Raw genomic sequence first — 19,078 nt, forward strand, 5'->3', positions numbered from 1 at the left:
GACGATCAGCTGATCTTCACTACACCTGTTGTATAGTATTTACAGTGGCCTGGGCAGGTAGTGTGGACTCATTTTTTTTTTTTTTTTTTTTTTTTTCTCCATGAAATCAATTATTAAAGAATAATGAGTGAAAAAGATATTCCATCCAAATGCAGACATGAAAATAGAGAAGGGGCTGATGATGACTATGTCGGTGAGGGAGAACGCTTATTCGAAGGGTTCGATATGACGACAACTTCACTACTTAAAAGAGTGTCAAATATTGAATGTAAACTAGATAAACTGATAAAGGAGAAGATGGAAATGAAAGAGAATAAAGAACAGGAAATGGAGTTTATAAGACTGAGAGAAAGGATAAGAAAAGTGGAAGAAAATGAAGCTAGGCTAAGAGCGGAAAACGAAGAACTAAAAAAGGAAGTAGCTAACTACAAGAAGCAGATGGAAGAAGGACTCGGTAAAGCCGAGAAAGAAAAGGAGAAGCTGAAAGATCTAGTAAACAAGGAAGAGGAAAGAGTACAGAACGTGATTAAAAAAGAAGTACAAGCATGGAGAGTCCAAGATAAGAAAGATAAGGCCGATTTTCAGGAGGTGATTCAAGAACAACTTAAAGAAAAGAAGAAAATATGACAAACAAAATGATAGGAGTCCTCAAGACAAAAGAAAATCTAGTTAGAGAAATTGCAGAAAAAAGAAGAGTGTAGTCGTATTTGGAATAAAAGAAAAAATATAAAATATAGACCAAAAAGAAAAAGAAGAAATGAAATCAGTCAAAGACCTACTGAAGAATCTTAATGACGAAGATAGGCAGAACTTGGAAGAGGAAGTAGAAGAAATAAACAGAATGGGACCATATCAAGAAGGAAAAACGAGACCAATTAAAATATTACTAAAATCACAAGCAGCAACAGAAGAAATATTATATAGAACAACAAAACTTAGAGAAACAGAAGGCTGCAAGGATATCTATATAAAGAAAAATAGAAATGAGGAAGAAAGGAAGAGATACAATGAACTGGCAGCAGCAGTAAGGAAAAGAATAATGAAAGGTCAGAAGAGGAGAAGAAGGCATTTTTGGAGAATTCTAGGAGACAGGATAAGGAAATGGTATATAAACGAGAAGGAAGAGAAAAAGTGGAACAAGTTTAACTAAAAATGATAAAGGCAAAAGACTAAAAATGATGTATACGAACATAGACGGGTTTTATCAAGTAAATTAGAATTAAGAGATTACATAAGGAAAGAAAATCCAGATATTGTATGCCTGGCTGAAACAAAACTAAATGAGGAAATCAAAATAGTCTTGGATAATAGGTATAATGTATGGAGAAGAGACAGAGTGGGTAAAGGAGGAGGAGGAGTCATGATAATGTTAAGGAAGGAGATAGTGATCAATCAAGTGGAATGTGGGAAGGAAAAGCAGAAGTATTGTATATTAAGATGCATATTAATAAAAAAGAGATAACAATCATTGTAACATATGTGCCACCAAAAACAAATTCATGGACCAATCAAGAATATAAAGACATGATAGATGACACAATAAGGAGTCTAATGAGAATCGTTAAAGAAAGGAGAAAAGTGATATTAGTAGGAGATTTCAACTGTAAAGAAGTGGACTGGGAAAATTATGAAAGTGGTATGGGGAAGAAGCCTGGGAGAAAGATTCTTGAACCTAATGATAGACAATATGATGGACCAGAGAGTAAAGGAATGCACAAGATTCAGAGGAAACGACGAGCGAGATTGGACCTAGTTTTACAAGGGGTATACAAATGAATGACGATATAAGATATAAGTGCCCATTGGGAAAGAGTGACCATGCAATATTAGAAATAGATATAGAAGAAGGAAAGGAAGATAGAGACGATTCATACAAAGGAGACCGATTAAATTACAGAAAGGCTGATATTGAGAATCTCAAGAACTATTTTAAAACGTAGACTGGGAGGAGATGGAAAACTCAGAGACAATGCAAGACAAATATAACTTATTTTTGGAAATATACAAAACAGGAGTCAGGAATATGTCCCAAAATATAGACCAAAAGAAGAAGGAAAGAAAGATTGGTTTAATGCAAGGTGTGCTAGGGCAAAGGAGAAAAGAGATGGAGCATGGAAAAGGTGGAGGAGAAATAGGAATCCAACAAACAAGGAAAACTTCAAGGCAGCGAGAAATGAATATGTTAAGGTGAGGAAGGAAGAGGAAAAGAACTTGAAAAGATATTGTCGAAAAATGTAAGGAGCAACCAAAATTGTTCTATAGATTCATAAATGGAAAAATTAGGCAAAAGAAACAATAGAAAGGTTAAAAGGAGAGAACGGGATGGTGGAAGACCCAAAAGTATGGCAGAACTATTAAATAAAAATTCCAGGAGGTCTTTACTAAAGAATCCAAATTTGAGAGGCCACAGGGTAATAGAGAGACAATCTATATGAAAGAGATTAAAGTAACCAAGCTTGAAATAAAAGAGTTAATGAAGGAACTGGATGAAGAGAAGGCAATGGGACCGGATGAAGTCTCAGGCAGAATACTGAAAGAATGTAGGGAAGAACTAGCAAGTCCTATATACAACATCATAAAATGCTCAATAGAAAATGGAACAGTGCCAGTAGAATGGAAAAGAGCTGAGGTGGTTCCCATATATAAGAGTGGAAGGAAAGAAGAACCTTTAAATTACAGACCGGTATCACTAACTAGTGTAATATGCAAGATGTGTGAAAGAATAATAAAGAAACAATGGATCGAGTTCCTTGAAGACAACAAATTAATATCAAATAGCCAATTTGGTTTTAGAAAAGGACGGTCTTGTGTAACTAATTTATTGAGTTTCTATTCTAGAATAGTTGATAGAGTACAAGAGAGAGAGGATGGGTTGACTGCATCTATTTGGATTTAAAAAGGCGTTTGACAAAGTGCCACATGCAAGATTACTGTGGAAGTTAGAGGAGAAGGGTGGCTTAAAAGGAAGCACATTGAGATGGATAGAAAATTATTTGAGGGGAGAGAAATAAGGACGGTAGTTAAAGATATGAAGTCCAAGTGGAGAGCAGTAGAAAGCGGAGTGCCACAGGGGTCAGTATTGGCACCAATACTTTTCCTCATTTATATTAACGACATGCCAGAAGGAGTGAACAGCTACATAAATTTGTTTTGGATGATACGAAACTGTGCAGAGTTATAAAGCAAAAGGAGGATTGTGAAATACTGCAAGAAGACCTAAATAAGATCTGGGAATGGAGTAAGAAGTGGGAAATGGAATTCAATGTGAACAAAAGCCATGTCATGGAAATGGGAAAGAGTGAAAGACGACCTGTGGGAATCTATAAGATGGGAGATGGTGTAGAACTGGAGAAAGTCAAAAGGAAAAGGACTTAGGAGTGACGATGGAAGAAAACAATCAACCAGTAAGCCATATTGATAGAATTTTTAGAGAAACATATAATTTGCTGAGGAATATTGGAGTAGCATTTCACTACATGGACAAAGAAATGATGAAGAAATTGATAAATACTATAATAAGACCTAGATTGGAATATGCAGGAGTAGTGTGGACCCTCATAAAAGAAACACATAAGAAAATTGGAGAGGCTACAAAAATGGCTACAAGAATGGTCCCAGAACTTGAAGGGATGACATATGAGGAGAGACTAAAGGCTATGGATCTACCAACCTTGGAACAAAGAAGGAGAGAGGAGACCTGATACAAGTCTATAAATTGATCAACGGAATGGACCAAGTGGATAATGAGAAACTGATCTTGAGAGAAGAATATGACATCCAAGCACAAGATCGCATAGTAAAAAGCTGAGAAAGGAAGATGTCTGAGAGATATTAAAAATATAGTTTCCCGCAGAGATGTATTGAGACGTGGAACAGTTTAGATGAAGAAGTAGTGTCTGCAACGAGTGTGCACACTTTTAAAGTAAGATTGGATAAGTGTAGATATGGAGACGGGGCCACACGAGCATAAAGCCCAGGCCCTGTAAAACTACAACTAGGTAAATACAACTAGGTAAATACACACACAAACACACACACACACACACAGATTCATAAATGGAAAAATAAGACAAAAAGAAACAATAGAAAGGTTAAAAGGAGAAAACGGAATGGTGGAAGACCCAAAAAGTATGGCAGAACTGTTAAATAGTAAATTTCATGAGGTCTTTACTAAGGACTCCAAATTTGAAAGACCACAGGGTAATAGAGAGACTGTCTATATGAAAGAGATTAAAGTAACCAAGCTTGAAATAAAAAAGTTGATGACGGAATTGGATGAGGAAAAGGCAATGGGACCGGATGAAGTCTCAGGCAGAATACTGAAAGAATGTAGGGAAGAACTAGCAAGTCCAATATACAACATCATAAAATGCTCAATAGAAAATGGAACAGTGCCAGTGGAGTGGAAAAGAGCTGAAGTGGTTCCCATATATAAGAGCGGAAGGAAGGAAGAACCTTTAAATTACAGGCCGGTATCACTAACTAGTGTAATATGCAAGATGTGTGAAAAAGTAATAAAGAAGCAATGGATCGAGTTTCTTGAAGACAACAAAATATTATCAAATACCCAATTTGGTTTTAGAAAAGGTCGGTCATGTGTGACAAATTTATTGAGTTTCTACTCTAGAATAGTTGATAAAGTACAAGAGAGAGAGGGATGGGTTGACTGTATTTATTTAGATCTAAAAAAGGCTTTTGATAAAGTGCCACATGAAAGATTACTATGGAAGTTAGAGGAGAAGGTTGGCTTAAAAGGAAGCACATTGAGATGGATGAAGAATTATTTAATGGGAAGAGAAATAAGGACGATAGTTAAAGATATGAAGTCCAAGTGGAGAACAGTAGACAGCGGAGTGCCACAGGGGTCAGTATTGGCACCAATACTTTTTCTCGTATATATAAATGACATGCCAGAGGAGTGAACAGCTACATAAATCTGTTTATGGACAATGCGAAACTGTGCAGAGTCATTAAACAAAAAGAGGATTGTGAAATACTACAGGAAGACTTAAACAAGATCTGAAAATGGAGTAAAAAATGGGAGATGGAATTCAATGTGGACAAAAGCCATGTCATGGAAATGGGAAAAAGTGAAAGACGACCAGTGGGAATCTATAAGATGGGAGATGGAGTAGAACTAGAAAAAGTAAAAAAGGAAAAGGACCTGGGAGTGACAATGGAAGAAAATAATCAACCGGTTAGCCATATTGATAGAATTTTCAGAGAGACGTATAATTTGCTAAGGAATATTGGAGTAGCATTTCACTATATGGACAAGGAAATGATGAAGAAATTGATAAGTACAGTACTAAAATAAGACCTAGATTGGAATATGCAGGAGTTGTGTGGACTCCCCATAAAAAGAAACACATAAGAAAATTAGAGACTACAAAAAATGGCTACAAGAATGGTTCCAGAATTTAAAGGGATGGCATATGAGGAGAGACTAAAGGCAATGGATCTACCAACCTTGGAGCAGAGAAGAGAGAGAGGGGATCTGATACAAGTTTATAAATTGATTAACGGAATGGATGAAGTGGATAATGAGAAACTGATCCTGAGAGAAGAATATGACTTTAGAAGCACAAGATCGCATAGTAAGAAACTAAGGAAGGGACAATGTCTGAGAGATGTTAAAAATTTAGTTTCCATAAAGATGTGTTGAGACTTGGAACAGTTTGAGTGAGGAAGTGGTATCAGCAAAGAGTGTACATAGTTTTAAAGAAAAATTGGATAAGTGTAGAATAGAAAGGTTAAAAGGTAAATACACACACACACACACACACACACACACACACACACAACAATAGAAAGGTTAAAAGGAGAGAACGGGATGGTGGAAGACCCAAAAAATATGGCAGAACTATTAAATAAAAAATTCCAGGAGGTCTTTACTAAAGAATCCAAATTTGAGAGGCCACAGGGTAATGGAGAGACAATCTATATGAAAGAGATTAAAGTAACCAAGCTTGAAATAAAAGAGTTAATGAAGGAACTGGATGAAGAGAAGGCAATGGGACCGGATGAAGTCTCAGGCAGAATACTGAAAGAATGTAGGGAAGAACTAGCAAGTATTATATACAACATCATAAAATGCTCAATAGAAAATGGAACAGTGCCAGTAGAATGGAAAAGAGCTGAGGTAGTTCCCATATATAAGAGCGGAAGGAAAGAAGAACCTTTAAATTACAGACCGGTATCACTAACTAGTGTAATATGCAAGATGTGTGAAAGAATAATAAAGAAACAATGGATCGAGTTCCTTGAAGACAACAAATTAATATCAAATAGCCAATTTGGTTTTAGAAAAGGACGGTCTTGTGTAACTAATTTATTGAGTTTCTATTCTAGAATAGTTGATAGAGTACAAGAGAGAGAGGCTGCATCTATTTGGATTTAAAAAAGGCGTTTGACAAAGTGCCACACGCAAGATTACTGTGGAAGTTAGAGGAGAAGGGTGGCTTAAAAGGAAGCACATTGAGATGGATAGAAAATTATTTGAAGGGGAGAGAAATAAGGACGGTAGTTAAAGATATGAAGTCCAAGTGGAGAGCAGTAGAAAGCGGAGTGCCACAGGGGTCAGTATTGGCACCAGTACTTTTCCTCATTTATATTAATGACATGCCAGAAGGAGTGAACAGCTACATAAATTTGTTTATGGATGATACGAAACTGTGCAGAGTTATAAAGCAAAAGGAGGATTGTGAAATACTGCAAGAAGACCTAAATAAGATCTGGGAATGGAGTAAGAAGTGGAAATGGAATTCAATGTGAACAAAAGCCATGTCATGGAAATGGGAAAGAGTGAAAGACGACCTGTGGGAATCTATAAGATGGGAGATGGAGTAGAACTGGAGAAAGTCAAAAAGGAAAAGGACTTAGGAGTGACGATGGAAGAAAACAATCAACCAGTAAGCCATATTGATAGAATTTTTAGAGAAACATATAATTTGCTGAGGAATATTGGAGTAGCATTTCACTACATGGACAAAGAAATGATGAAGAAATTGATAAATACTATAATAAGACCCAGATTGGAATATGCAGGAGTAGTGTGGACCCCTCATAAAAAGAAACACATAAGGAAATTGGAGAGGCTACAAAAAATGGCTACAAGAATGGTCCCAGAACTTGAAGGGATGACATATGAGGAGAGACTAAAGGCTATGGATCTACCAACCTTGTAACAAAGAAGGGAGAGAGGAGACCTGATACAAGTCTATAAATTGATCAACAGAATGGACCAAGTGGATAATGAGAAACTGATCCTAAGAGAAGAATATGACACCCGAAGCACAAGATCGCATAGTAAAAAGCTGAGAAAGGGAAGATGTCTGAGAGATACTAAAAAATATAGTTTCCCGCAGAGATGTATTGAGACGTGGAACAGTTTAGATGAAGAAGTAGTGTCTGCAACAAGTGTGCACACTTTTAAAGTAAGATTGGATAAGTGTAGATATGGAGACGGGGCCACACGAGCATAAAGCCCAGGCCCTGTAAAACTACAACTAGGTAAATACAACTAGGTAAATACACACACACACACACACACACGAAAACCTGCAAAAAACTACGAATGGAAACACTATGAGAGAGAGAGAGAGAGAGAGAGAGAGAGAGAGAGAGAGAGGGGAATTATCACCAGATATTGGAGGATGGGAGTGACGAACATGATCTCTCTCTCTCTCTCTCTCTCTCTCTCTCTCTCTCTCTCTCTCTCTCGTCTGTAAACTGGTGGCTGTGGCTGCTACAGCTGACGAAACAGAGAAAAAATAAACCTTCAAGCGAAAACTTATTCTTGTCTGCGATATAATAGTTACATATATTAATTTTCCTAGATAATATACATATCTAAGAGAACGAATGACTGCTGGTTTTCTTGGGTACACTTATCTAAAACGCTTATGGCCCACAAGACATAATAATACGTCCCCAGACTGGAGGTAAGGTTTCTGGACATATATATACGTCACCAGACTGGTGCTCGTAGCTACCATGACGTATATATACGTCCCCGGACTGAAGGGGTTAAAGATTGCCTTAAAGATTTTTCCTTTAATTTCCTCTGCATCACTTTTTTTTAAAGATTTGCATTATCTAGTAAGTCATTTTCTTGATGCACGGTGAGGTTAGAGAAGCGAGATGTCATCAGTTGCCTGCTCACCACAAAAAAAGCAAAAGCACCATAACTACACCGTTTTCAATGTCACAGTTATTATTACTATTATTTTTATTATTATTATTATTATTATTATTATTATTATTGTTATTATCATTACTTTTATTAATGTTGTTAATATCATCATTATTATTGTTAACATTTAGAAAAATTACAAAAGTAGCCCGATAATGTCATCAAGCAGCCCAAACATATCATGAAATACCCCCAAAAATCACAAGTAGTGGATTTTGAATTTAAGTAGTGCATATCCTTCAAAAGTAGCCCAATCCGCTACTTTTGCACAATCTGGCAACACTGTGCACAGGGTAGCGTTGGTTTACACTTCCGCCTGGCTAGCTGCCGGCAAATTTGGGGTGGCAGCGGATTTGACTGGCACGGGATACAAATGTTGAATTGGCAAGTCAGTCGGTCGAACCTTGAGGATTGGATATTAATTAATTGAGTTCGAATTGGAGATAATTCGAACTGTGAATGGTCGAATTACAAGGATCCCTGTACAGTGGACCAGTGGGTGGAGTAGTCAACAAGGTACAGGGAGGAAGAAGAACCGTCATTACTTGACCTAGTATTCACAAAGAAACCAGAGCCCCCTCCCAGCATACAATACCTCAGTGCAATGGGAAGAAGTGATCATGTGACATTAGAGCTGGAATGGGATAAGTTACAGAGATGACTACAAAAAAAGAGAGATTAAATCATGCAAGAGCAGATTTTGAAAAATTAAAGAACTTTTTTTGCTAACATTAAAAAGAGAAACATTATGTACGGAAAGACAATACAAGGAAAATATGAAATATTCTTACAGAAATATAATGAAGGACTAAAGAAATAGGTACTTTTTATAGAGTTAAGAAAAAAATACATGCTTGGTACAATACAACATGTGCAGAAGTGAAAAGGGCAAAAGATAAAGCTTCGAGAAGAAACTCATAAAGCAGAGAAATAACTAACAGACAGCAGTATAAGGATGCAAGAAATGAACATTCTAGAGTAAGGAGAGAGGAAAAAAGAAATTGTGAGAAAGATGTGACTAAATGCAAAGACGAACATAAGCTTTTCTAGAAATTTATAAATGGCAAAATGAAGAACAAGAAAACAAAAGAAAAAATAATTAAATTAGGAAATATATACCAAACAGAGAAGGAAATGTGTGAAATAATAAATGAGTGCTTCAAAACGGTGTTCACTGCAGGAGAAGATCTTACAGAACCAAATAGGACAGTGCATTGCCAAGGATTACAGGAAATCACTGTGCACAAAGAATATATAAGAAGATTATTATTAATTTGAACATCAGAAAAGCAATGGGGCTGGATGGTGTTTCAGGCTGAATGCTAAAAGAATGTAAAAATTAACTACTAGATCCAATTTGGGATATAATTACAAGTTCACTAAATGAAGGGAAAGTTCCACTAGAATGAATAAGACCCAAGGTAATACCGATATTTAAAGGGGGAAAGGCAACTGAGCCATTAGATTACAGACTGGTGTCCCTTACAAATGTCTTGGGAAAGTTGTGTGAAATAATTACCAAAGGAAACATGTGGAAGAAGAGCAAGTCATAACAGACAGACAATTTGGGTTCATTACAGGACGGTCGTGTGTGTCAAATTTATTAAGCTTTTACTCGAGAGTAATAGAAGGACTGGATAACAGAGATGGATGGGTGGACACAGTATACCTGGACATAAAAAAGGCTTTTGATTAATTCCCTCATGGAAGACTACTTTTAAAACTAGAGAAGATAAGAGGACTGCCAGGGACTTTGTTAGACTGGACAAGGGATTATTTGAAGGACAGGGAGATGAGAACTGTACTCAGAGATACATACTTATCTCGGGGTAAAGAAGTGTCACAAGGGTCAATGTTAACCCCATTATTTTTATTCATTCACAATGGGATAAACAGTTACATTAATTTATTTGCTGATGATGCAAAGCTACTAAGAGTTATCAAAACCCAGTAGGACTGTTTGCTGTTGCAGGAAGATATGAACAAAGTCTATGAGTGGAGTAAGATGTGGGAATTGGAGTTCAATGCCAGGAAATGTTACATAATGGAAGTGGGAAAGAATAAGGGAAGACCAGTATGGAACTATGTGATGGGAAAGGAAGAAATAATGAAGACTAAAGATGAAAAAGATCTAGAAGGGAAAATCTGAATCCTGAAAAACACATAAGATATTAGGATTAGCATATAAAATGTTGACTAATATCAGAGTGGCATTTCAATTCATGGAGAAAGATGTTATGAAAAAAAAATTATTGCAAGCATTATATGTCCTAAGCTGAAATATACAACAGTGGTATGGCTACGGACTTCTAAAATAAAGATATAAGATTAGAACAAATTCAGAAGATTGCTATAAAGATGGTGCAGGAACTAAAGGATCTAACATATGAAGAAAGCCTGAAGGGAATAGGATTACCAACCTTACAAGGTAGAAGAGAATGAGGAGACCTAATAACAATGTATAAAAAAGTAAATGGCATTGAAAAGATAGACAAGAAAGACCTAGTGCTGGTGACAGAAGAAGTTAGGACAAGAGGACATGTACAGAATATTGATATCAGGCAGTGTGTGAAGGATATTGGAAAATACTGTTTTCCACACTGAATGGTGGAAAAGTGGAATACATTGAGTGTTGAAGTTGTTACAGCACATAATGTGGATAACTTTAAAGAAAAAATGGATAAATTGAGACATGGAGACAGGACACTATGAACCCGTTCAAACCCTGTGCAATACAACTAGGTAAATACAACTAGATAAATACACACTTTTGTAGTTTGAAGAATGAAAAAAGTGGTAGTAAGAAGAAAGCATTACCTTGGGATTAGTTACTGGAATGCAAGAGAAAGCTGTCCTGTCATTAGAATTTAAACAAAGGGATTGTTGATATTTATATCCATGAAATCTAAGTTGACAAAGAGAGAGAGAGAGAGAGAGAGAGAGAGAGAGAGAGAGAGAGAGAGAGAGAGAGAGAGAGAGAGAGAGAGAGAGAGAGAGAGAGAGAGAGAGAGAGAGAGAGAGAGAGAGAGAGAGAGAGAGATAGAGCAGAGAGGCTTGTATGGAGGAGATAGGTTAGGAGTATTAGAAGTGTAGAAACAAAGAGGGAGAGGGGATGTGGACATGAAGTGGGATTGGAAAAAGGAGTCTGACTTAGTGACTTTGATGAATGATAATAGGCTTGGGGTATTAGAAGTGTAGAAACAATGAAGGTGAGGGGATGAGGAGGTGGACTTTGATTGCGATTGGAAAAAAGAACTTTGACTTCATGACCTCTGGCCAGTGATATTAAAATTACTTGATTCTACACATCACTTTAGCTAAAAATAAATGTATGAAAGCTGCTTCATCAAGTAGGGAGTTTGTGAATAGTAAAATATGACAGTGTATAGTCAACTGCTGTCATCCAAGAAAGAGAATGTAGCATATACCACCTATCATGAAAGTGGCTGGTGCTTGTGATTGGTTATAAGTATAGTATGAAATCTGTTGAAATACAAATATCAGATCTGTATTCATGGTCACCTGCTAGTCACCCTGCTGGTCACCCAGCCAGCCATCCCCATTACAGAGCAAGCTCAGAGCTCATTGACTGATCTTAGGGTAGGACTGAAACCACACCGCATTCCACACACCAGTTAAGCAAGGCCACAACCCCTCAAATTACATCCTGCACCTACTTGCTACTAGGTGAACAGGGAATAAACATTTAGAGGCTTGCCCATATACAGGGGTCCCTTTACATACGAGATTAATTTGTTCCTGGATCAAGCTCGTATCTAGAATTTCTCATATCTCGTATGAATTTTCCCCATAAGAAATAACTGAAAACCAATTAATCCATTCCCGGCCTCCCAAAATCATCTTAGTTAACCTTAAATAACTATAAAACACATCTTCCGATTACCAAAAACACATAAAAAATATAATTGAACATAGAAATACAGTAATAAGATAAATGAGATGATATTAACAAAATAAAATGGAGGAAGTTGGCAGCGACTAATGGAGGTGTATGCGTGGTGGTGGAGTGAGGGAGATAGGTGTGGGAGGAATGAGGGAGCACAAGAGACTGTTGATGATATGTAAGCACTTACACTTTATAGCTTTTATGGCATCTTTCTGTTTCAATATCGTACAGATTGTTGATGATCATCAATTTTACTACTTTATGAGATCACTCACACGAACACCATGCTCATGTTTGTTTATTATCTACTGCTTCATTTCAATTGACATCATCTTTATTTTTACTCAGAGGACACCTTTCCATTTCCTATTTTTATAACTCATGGTTATGGTTACAAAAAAAAAAAGCCACAAGAAGGTGATAAATGTGATAAAAGCAACACAACACAAGAGTCTGCATGGTGGGAAACACATGTGCTGGCTGATGCTGGGCGGTCTCGACCACTCGGCCACCAAGCAGGAGAATCTGGAAATTCTCATAAATTGGATTTTTTCTCGTATGTTGATCAAGATTTTTGCTTGAAAGACATCTCGTGTCTCGGATTTCTCGTAAATAGAGTAGCTCGTATGTAGAGGGACCACTGTACCTTATTACGCCGCGAGTCTCCTGCTTCATCTGTGGCTCATCTCATCTCTGCTTTATTTTTTGGTATTCCATGTAAGATTTCACTTTATGCATTACAAAACAATCCTTTCTTGGGGGCAAGGTTTGTAAAAAGCTAATAGAAATGTTGTTTTGTGAACATAAATGCATAAATAAGACAGTAACACCATCTTCAGCGATAGTATTCCTAGCAACCTCAGAGCAACCTGAAAGCAACCTTGTCATCGTCCCTCCAAGCATTCATGGATGCCATTTCGCTGCAAGAGGTTGCTCTGATGTTGTTAAAGAATCTTGGATCCAACTCCAGGAGCACTTATAGACAGAGGCAGGCAGCCAGCCAATCACAGCGAAACTACTGCGTTCGGTTCCTCACCCAGCAAATTCAAACCCATAAAATTCGCTAAAATGGATGTGGTTGTACGTTATGCGCACTTTTTGGTCTAACTTTATATAGTACATTAAACCAGAAATTCGTTAAACGAACGTTCGTTTAGCGGAGTATTACTGTACAGTGAAAGGTTTAATGAAAGTAAAAATTATGAAGTTGAATATTTAGGTAGTTTTATTTAAGTCATTATAATGTACACTAATGTATGTATGAACGTAACTTTATAATATTGTTGTTCTTAAATTTATGAAGGGAGGGAGAGTGAAACGAGAAAGTCTAACCAGCAACCTGTGGAATGTAAACAAAGGGCACATCATTATATCACTTACAAAATTTATGTACCGCATTTCCTTAAGGCTTTCCATTTTATCCATTGTAGAGTCATGAGTTCAGGTGGTTCTTTTAGCTTGCAAGGAAGATACAGTCTCACCAGCCTTCTTAATAGAGTCTGCTGACTTAAAAATAGTAGAGACAGTAGATGGAGTCAAGATGGTGGCGAGCAATGCTATTAATTTTCTTGCCTCTCATGTCTGAATAATATCCAGCTTCACTTTGAGAGTAAGAGACTTCCTGGTGTTCTTAGCAATGCTAGGCGACATTGCAGGGCGTTTTGGTGGTAAGTTGAGCACGGGTAGACGAGCTGCTGCTGACGCTGTTATTGTTTTGAACAGGGGAAGTGAGTGGTGCACGTGTTGTCCATGAGAGGCGCTGGTGTATTCGAAAGCCTGTCAGCTTGCGTGATACAGCGGGGCTTTCAAACTTGGAAAAAATTACCTGGATAAAACTTCGTTAAAGCGAGTTTGGTGTTCGTTAAATGAGCGGATGGTAGTAAAATGAAACGTTTTTTGTAACGAAATTTCGGTATGTGAACCTTTGTCAAGCGGAGGTTGCCTGTACGTATTTTATCTTTTAAATGAAAATGTTTTAAGATAAGCAAGAACATAAATAGAAGGTAGAAGCTAAATAAAATTATGTAGAAGCTATGAGTTATGTAAAGAATTGTAAAAGAAGTAAATAGTGAAATGTTGTAAGAGTAAATGAGTGATGGTTATGTATGATGAGTGTTTCTGTAGAAAAGAAAAGGTAATGTTGATTTTTTTTATTATTGTTATTATTGAAAGGAAATTATGAGTATCGTGCATATTTTATATATTTGCTTTTTTTCATTATATTTTATAGAACTCAGTGTATTTTCTTGTATTCTAGTGCATTGCCAAGATGGGGAAGGGAAACTGTCCTGTCTGTCTTGAGGACATCCACACTTCAAGAAATGTGTCCCACATTCCTCCATGCAGCCACCTCATTCATCGCCCTTGCTTTGATGACCTCATTTCAGCTGGATTCTATGCTTGTCCAGTCTGTGGTGCTTCTATGTTTAAGATGGATGAGGTATGTATAATTCTCATTTATTGGAAATAATAGTCAAACATATGACATGTGCTTATTATAATTTAAACATAAACAAATGATAATGAAATTCTTGTTATTATTGTTATCATTGCACTACAAAATGCATTAGTGGGAGCTGCAGAGGAAATACTTGAATCAATGGATGAAAGATGACACAAAAAAAAAAAGAAAATAGAGAACTGGATAGAGACATAAAGAGAGGGTGTTGGTTAAGAAAGAAAAAGTGGTTAATTAAAGATTTGACAAAATTGAAGAACTAGAAAAAAAACAGTTACCAGAAAATACAGAGAAAAATTAAGGAATCAACAGGAGAGGCAGGTACAATAAACAAACCCTTGATGCTCACAGATTTCATTACTTATGAGTTTTTAGTATTGGATATGAATAATACTAAATATTGAGAAAAATTATTGAAAAGAAACAAAAATGTTTGTTTAAGTGGCACATGAATATGTTTGCACATATACTGCAAGAGGTTAATATTGGGGTAAATCATACATGGGTGTATAACAAACAGCACACATAGTGTCTTCCTTATCAATAATAAGATAGTTTCCAAATGAAGTTTAAGGAAGAAAATGGGAGATTCCAAGATGGTGGTAGAACATTGCTGATGTTAGGGATTACTGCACCAGACAAGAATTTTGATATTTTCAGTCTTCACTATTATTTTTTGCACAAATGAAATAGTAATTTATGGTTACCAAAACATTCTGATTGTAATGGTGTTATTCTTAGTAGTAAAAAAATGCATACCTACAATGATATGGGGGGAGAATAATTGTCAGCCAGCTTCTTCCTCTGCCACCATGAAAGCATAAATATTTTTATTAGATTGAGGGTATACTGAACTGTTCAGAGTATCCCAGATTTAAATAATCTTTAGATACCCAATTCCCTAGTCATGCTCTAGTGGGCAAATCCATAGTCTTTATTTTTGTAATTTACATTTCATACTGAAGACTGAAACTTTCTTTGTTTTACAGTTCATAATTGATGGAAGAAGTTTATGACACACAAAAAGTAGTGTAAGTTCTTAAGGCAGGAGGTTAAGAATATTGCTAGTGCCTTCTTTGACTAATGTTTAATTTAGGAGTCATATTTTGGTTTCATTATACATGATATTAGTGAACATGTTTGTACATGTGTACATGCTTTGTTCGGATCATCCACTATTCAATGTGTGTGGAAAGTCCTGACATTGCCTGAAAAAAAACACATTGTTTACAATTTGCTGAGAGAATGGTAGATAAACAAAACATACATTGAACTAATTTGTATTTAGTTGCATTCTTTTTCATCTTTAAAATATCCTGAAGGTGTCTAGGAACACTGGATGCAAGGTTTTGCAGGTAAGTTTGTGGAAAACTTGCCCACAGTTACTTGATTGCAGTCTGAAATTTGGCTGGATAATATTTTCCTACCGCATAGGTTTTCTTTAGGACTGATATCTGGGCTATTGCCTAATCACCAATGAAGGGAACCTCACAGTCAGTCAGCCACTGCTTAACAGATTTAGCAACATGTGCAGGAGCACGTGGAGCATATGCTTGTGTTTTTTCAAAGGAATCAAATAAGACATCAATCAAATGTTCTGAATAAATGTGTTGGTTGACTTTAACATTAGCAGAAAGAATAACTAAATTACCTACACCATAGTATATAAAGCAGCCCCAGACCATGAGTGATGCTGGATGCTTCACGAACTTTGAAGTGTACTTAGAATCCAAGGGATCACTGCCTAGCTTGTGGTAGACTCATGATGATGGTGTCCCAATAATAGTGAAAGTGGCCTCATCACTCCAGAGCACTGTCTTCTATTACTTCTTTCTCCAGACTAGGTATTTCTTGCAGAATTTTACTCTCTTCTTTTGCAGTGCAGTTAACAAAGGTTTCTTGCAGGCACAGTAGCATTTGTGGCCCAAATCATTGTGCAAAATGTCCTGCACACTCCTCACAGACACATGTTCCAGTAACTGTGGCTTTTTTTCTTTGATTTCCTGTGCTGTCAGCCTTGGTTCTTTAGCAACCTGCCTGGAGATAAGTACATGGGTTTTTAAAGTGGTCTTACGAGGCCTACTAAACATGGGAAGTGAAGCGAGTGCAGAACCTTCCCCCATTTCCTTGAAATGTTCTACCAAGTGCTGTGTTGTTCTCAGCTTAACACTTGTTTTATTGGAAATAAATGGGAGATTGTGACCAGCCTTGTATAAAGTAAACACCTCCTTCCATTTGTCCCTACTTGTAGTTGATATGGGCATGTTGAGAGGATGGGAGGAAGCAAAATAATAGTGCAATTAGCCTACGTCTAGCACATCAGACGTGCAATGCACCTCCTCTCATAAGCAGCTAAACAGCTACTGAGGTGACTCAGACACTGTCGACTGTATCTAGGGGAATGTAGAAGGTTGCCATTTAGTAATGCAAAAGTGTCAGAAGATATTGTGGTCCCAGGAAGGTACTTGTGAGCCTTCTCCACTTATTGCATAAAGAACTTAAACACCTGAAACACTTAAAACACTTTACTATACTTACATATATAGTAGCTGCCAAGAGTTTGGATGTCATATCCTTCCCACAAAAGGAACAAGGTAAAATGATACAACAAAATTTATTATTGAACATTTACTTCTTCTTTAGTATTTGGTGACATTTCCCTTCTGTTTGATGACTTCCTTCAGTCTGCTAGGGACACTATCAGCGATATTGTGAAGCTTTTCTACTGAAAACTCTGCCCATATTGCACGTAGTGCTGCTTCCAACTTTGGGAGTGACGAGGTGTCATACCTCACCAGACCTTTTTTCATCAACCTCCAAAGGTTCTCAATAGGGTTAACGTCTGGAGAGTTGCCAGGCCAGTCTTCAAAGTACTTTACTTCATAAATTTTCAACCACTTTGTTACACTTTTAGCAGTGTGACAGGAGGCACTGTCCTGCATAAAAACATCAGCCTCTTATCAAATGAGTTGGGAAGGTAGCCACACAACAACTCTATGTAACTGTTCTGATTTATTTTGTCATTTTTAGGTAGCAATACAAGGTGCCCCACACCATAGTATGTAAAACACACCCATACCATTAGCGAGTCAGGGTGCTTCACAGTAAGGGTGATGTACCGTGCTTGAAGAGGATCATTGCCAGACCAGATGTACACGTAACCAGGTCAGTTGCTGATCACAGTGAAGGTACTTTCATCACTCCAAATTACTTTCCTCCACTGCTCAATGCTCCATTCACCATATCTCTTTGCGAAATTCACTTGCTTAAGTTTCTGTACTTCAGTAAAGAGGGGCTTCCTTCTCCCGTTAAAATGCTGCACACTGATGTCTTCATGCAAGCAGAGTTGCACTGTTCAAAGAGACACACCACCTAATAACCTAGGGTTTTCATGCTGAATTGTTTAGCAAATTTACAAGGAGACTTGTCTGTGTGACACTTAATAACATATAAAGTTTTTTTTTTTTTTTTTTTTTTTACGGTAAGGCCTATAGCGCCTGTAGGCACACTTGAAGAGTGTATGGGAAGCGCTGTTCAGCTTCCGCTCATTAGTGGCGAAGGCAATTTTATTTATAGTGGTACCCATATTAGGGCCCATATCACCGCCCAAGCTCATCTTGAGTGTAACCATCTAGAACCTGGGTATCATGGTGATATGTAGGTAACTTTAAACCACTCGACAAATGGCAAAGTGTTTTAAGGCTGTACGTGGTGGGATTCGAACCTACGCGTGGACGTCTGCCCGATCCCACGCTCACCACCTTATCCACTATGCCACCTGGTGTAAGTTTCCTGGGTCTGCCACAGCGCTAACGTGGGGTAGGTAGTGATGCCCTGCCACCATCCCTGAAATGCTTCAACCAACACTGTACTGATCACACTGGAACTCCAGTATTTTCAGAGATTTCCTTCACAGAATACCCTGCTTTAAACAGGACCTATAGCAGCAGTCTTGTGATGTTCGATTTCATGTCCACTACCCATAGCCAACAACACAGACGCCAAACCACAGTGAATTTATGTAAAATCAAATGCAAAGTGCATTGCTCCAGAAACGTAATCCTCCCTACATCAAATCTCAAACAGCACTGAGCATATAAACACTACATGCCCTGGTGGAACTAACCATCGTCTTGCTGCCAGGCATATGAAAGAATATCTGGCTTGCTCATTCCAATTTGTGCCATAAGTATTAACGTCAGCATTATCACATCCAAACTTTTGGCCGGTACTATAGTAATCTTACTTATCATAAGTGGTAATTAACATTATTTAACCCTTAAAGTACGATGATCATATATGTACAATTGTAGCATCGCGAACGGAGAGGCAGGGATCGTACATATAATCATGATTTTTCCTCATAACATATAACATAACATATAACATAAATAATAGGATAACAAAGGGCCACCAGGGCCCATCTAGGTTATCCTGTATCTGTCGCACAGCGACCTCGTCATCAGTACTTAAAGATACACTTACAAGTACACAATACATTATATACTAATTCTAAATA

General features: G+C 37.3%; 1 protein-coding gene across 3 annotated transcripts in view; it reads left to right on the top strand.

Annotated features, from left to right (window-relative positions):
• LOC123515660 (RING finger and CHY zinc finger domain-containing protein 1-like) overlaps nt 1–19,078 on the top strand; it is a 275,093-nt gene that overhangs the window by 81,481 nt on the left and 174,534 nt on the right. For all 3 annotated transcript variants that reach the window (XM_045274475.1, XM_045274476.1, XM_045274477.1), the window contains exon 4: nt 14,359–14,541. In XM_045274475.1, the coding sequence (XP_045130410.1) occupies nt 14,359–14,541 (183 nt within the window). The remainder of the gene's footprint in view (nt 1–14,358; nt 14,542–19,078) is intronic.

Source organism: Portunus trituberculatus, chromosome 39 (genome assembly GCF_017591435.1).
Source record: "Portunus trituberculatus isolate SZX2019 chromosome 39, ASM1759143v1, whole genome shotgun sequence".
NCBI classification, from domain to species: Eukaryota; Metazoa; Arthropoda; class Malacostraca; order Decapoda; family Portunidae; genus Portunus; species Portunus trituberculatus.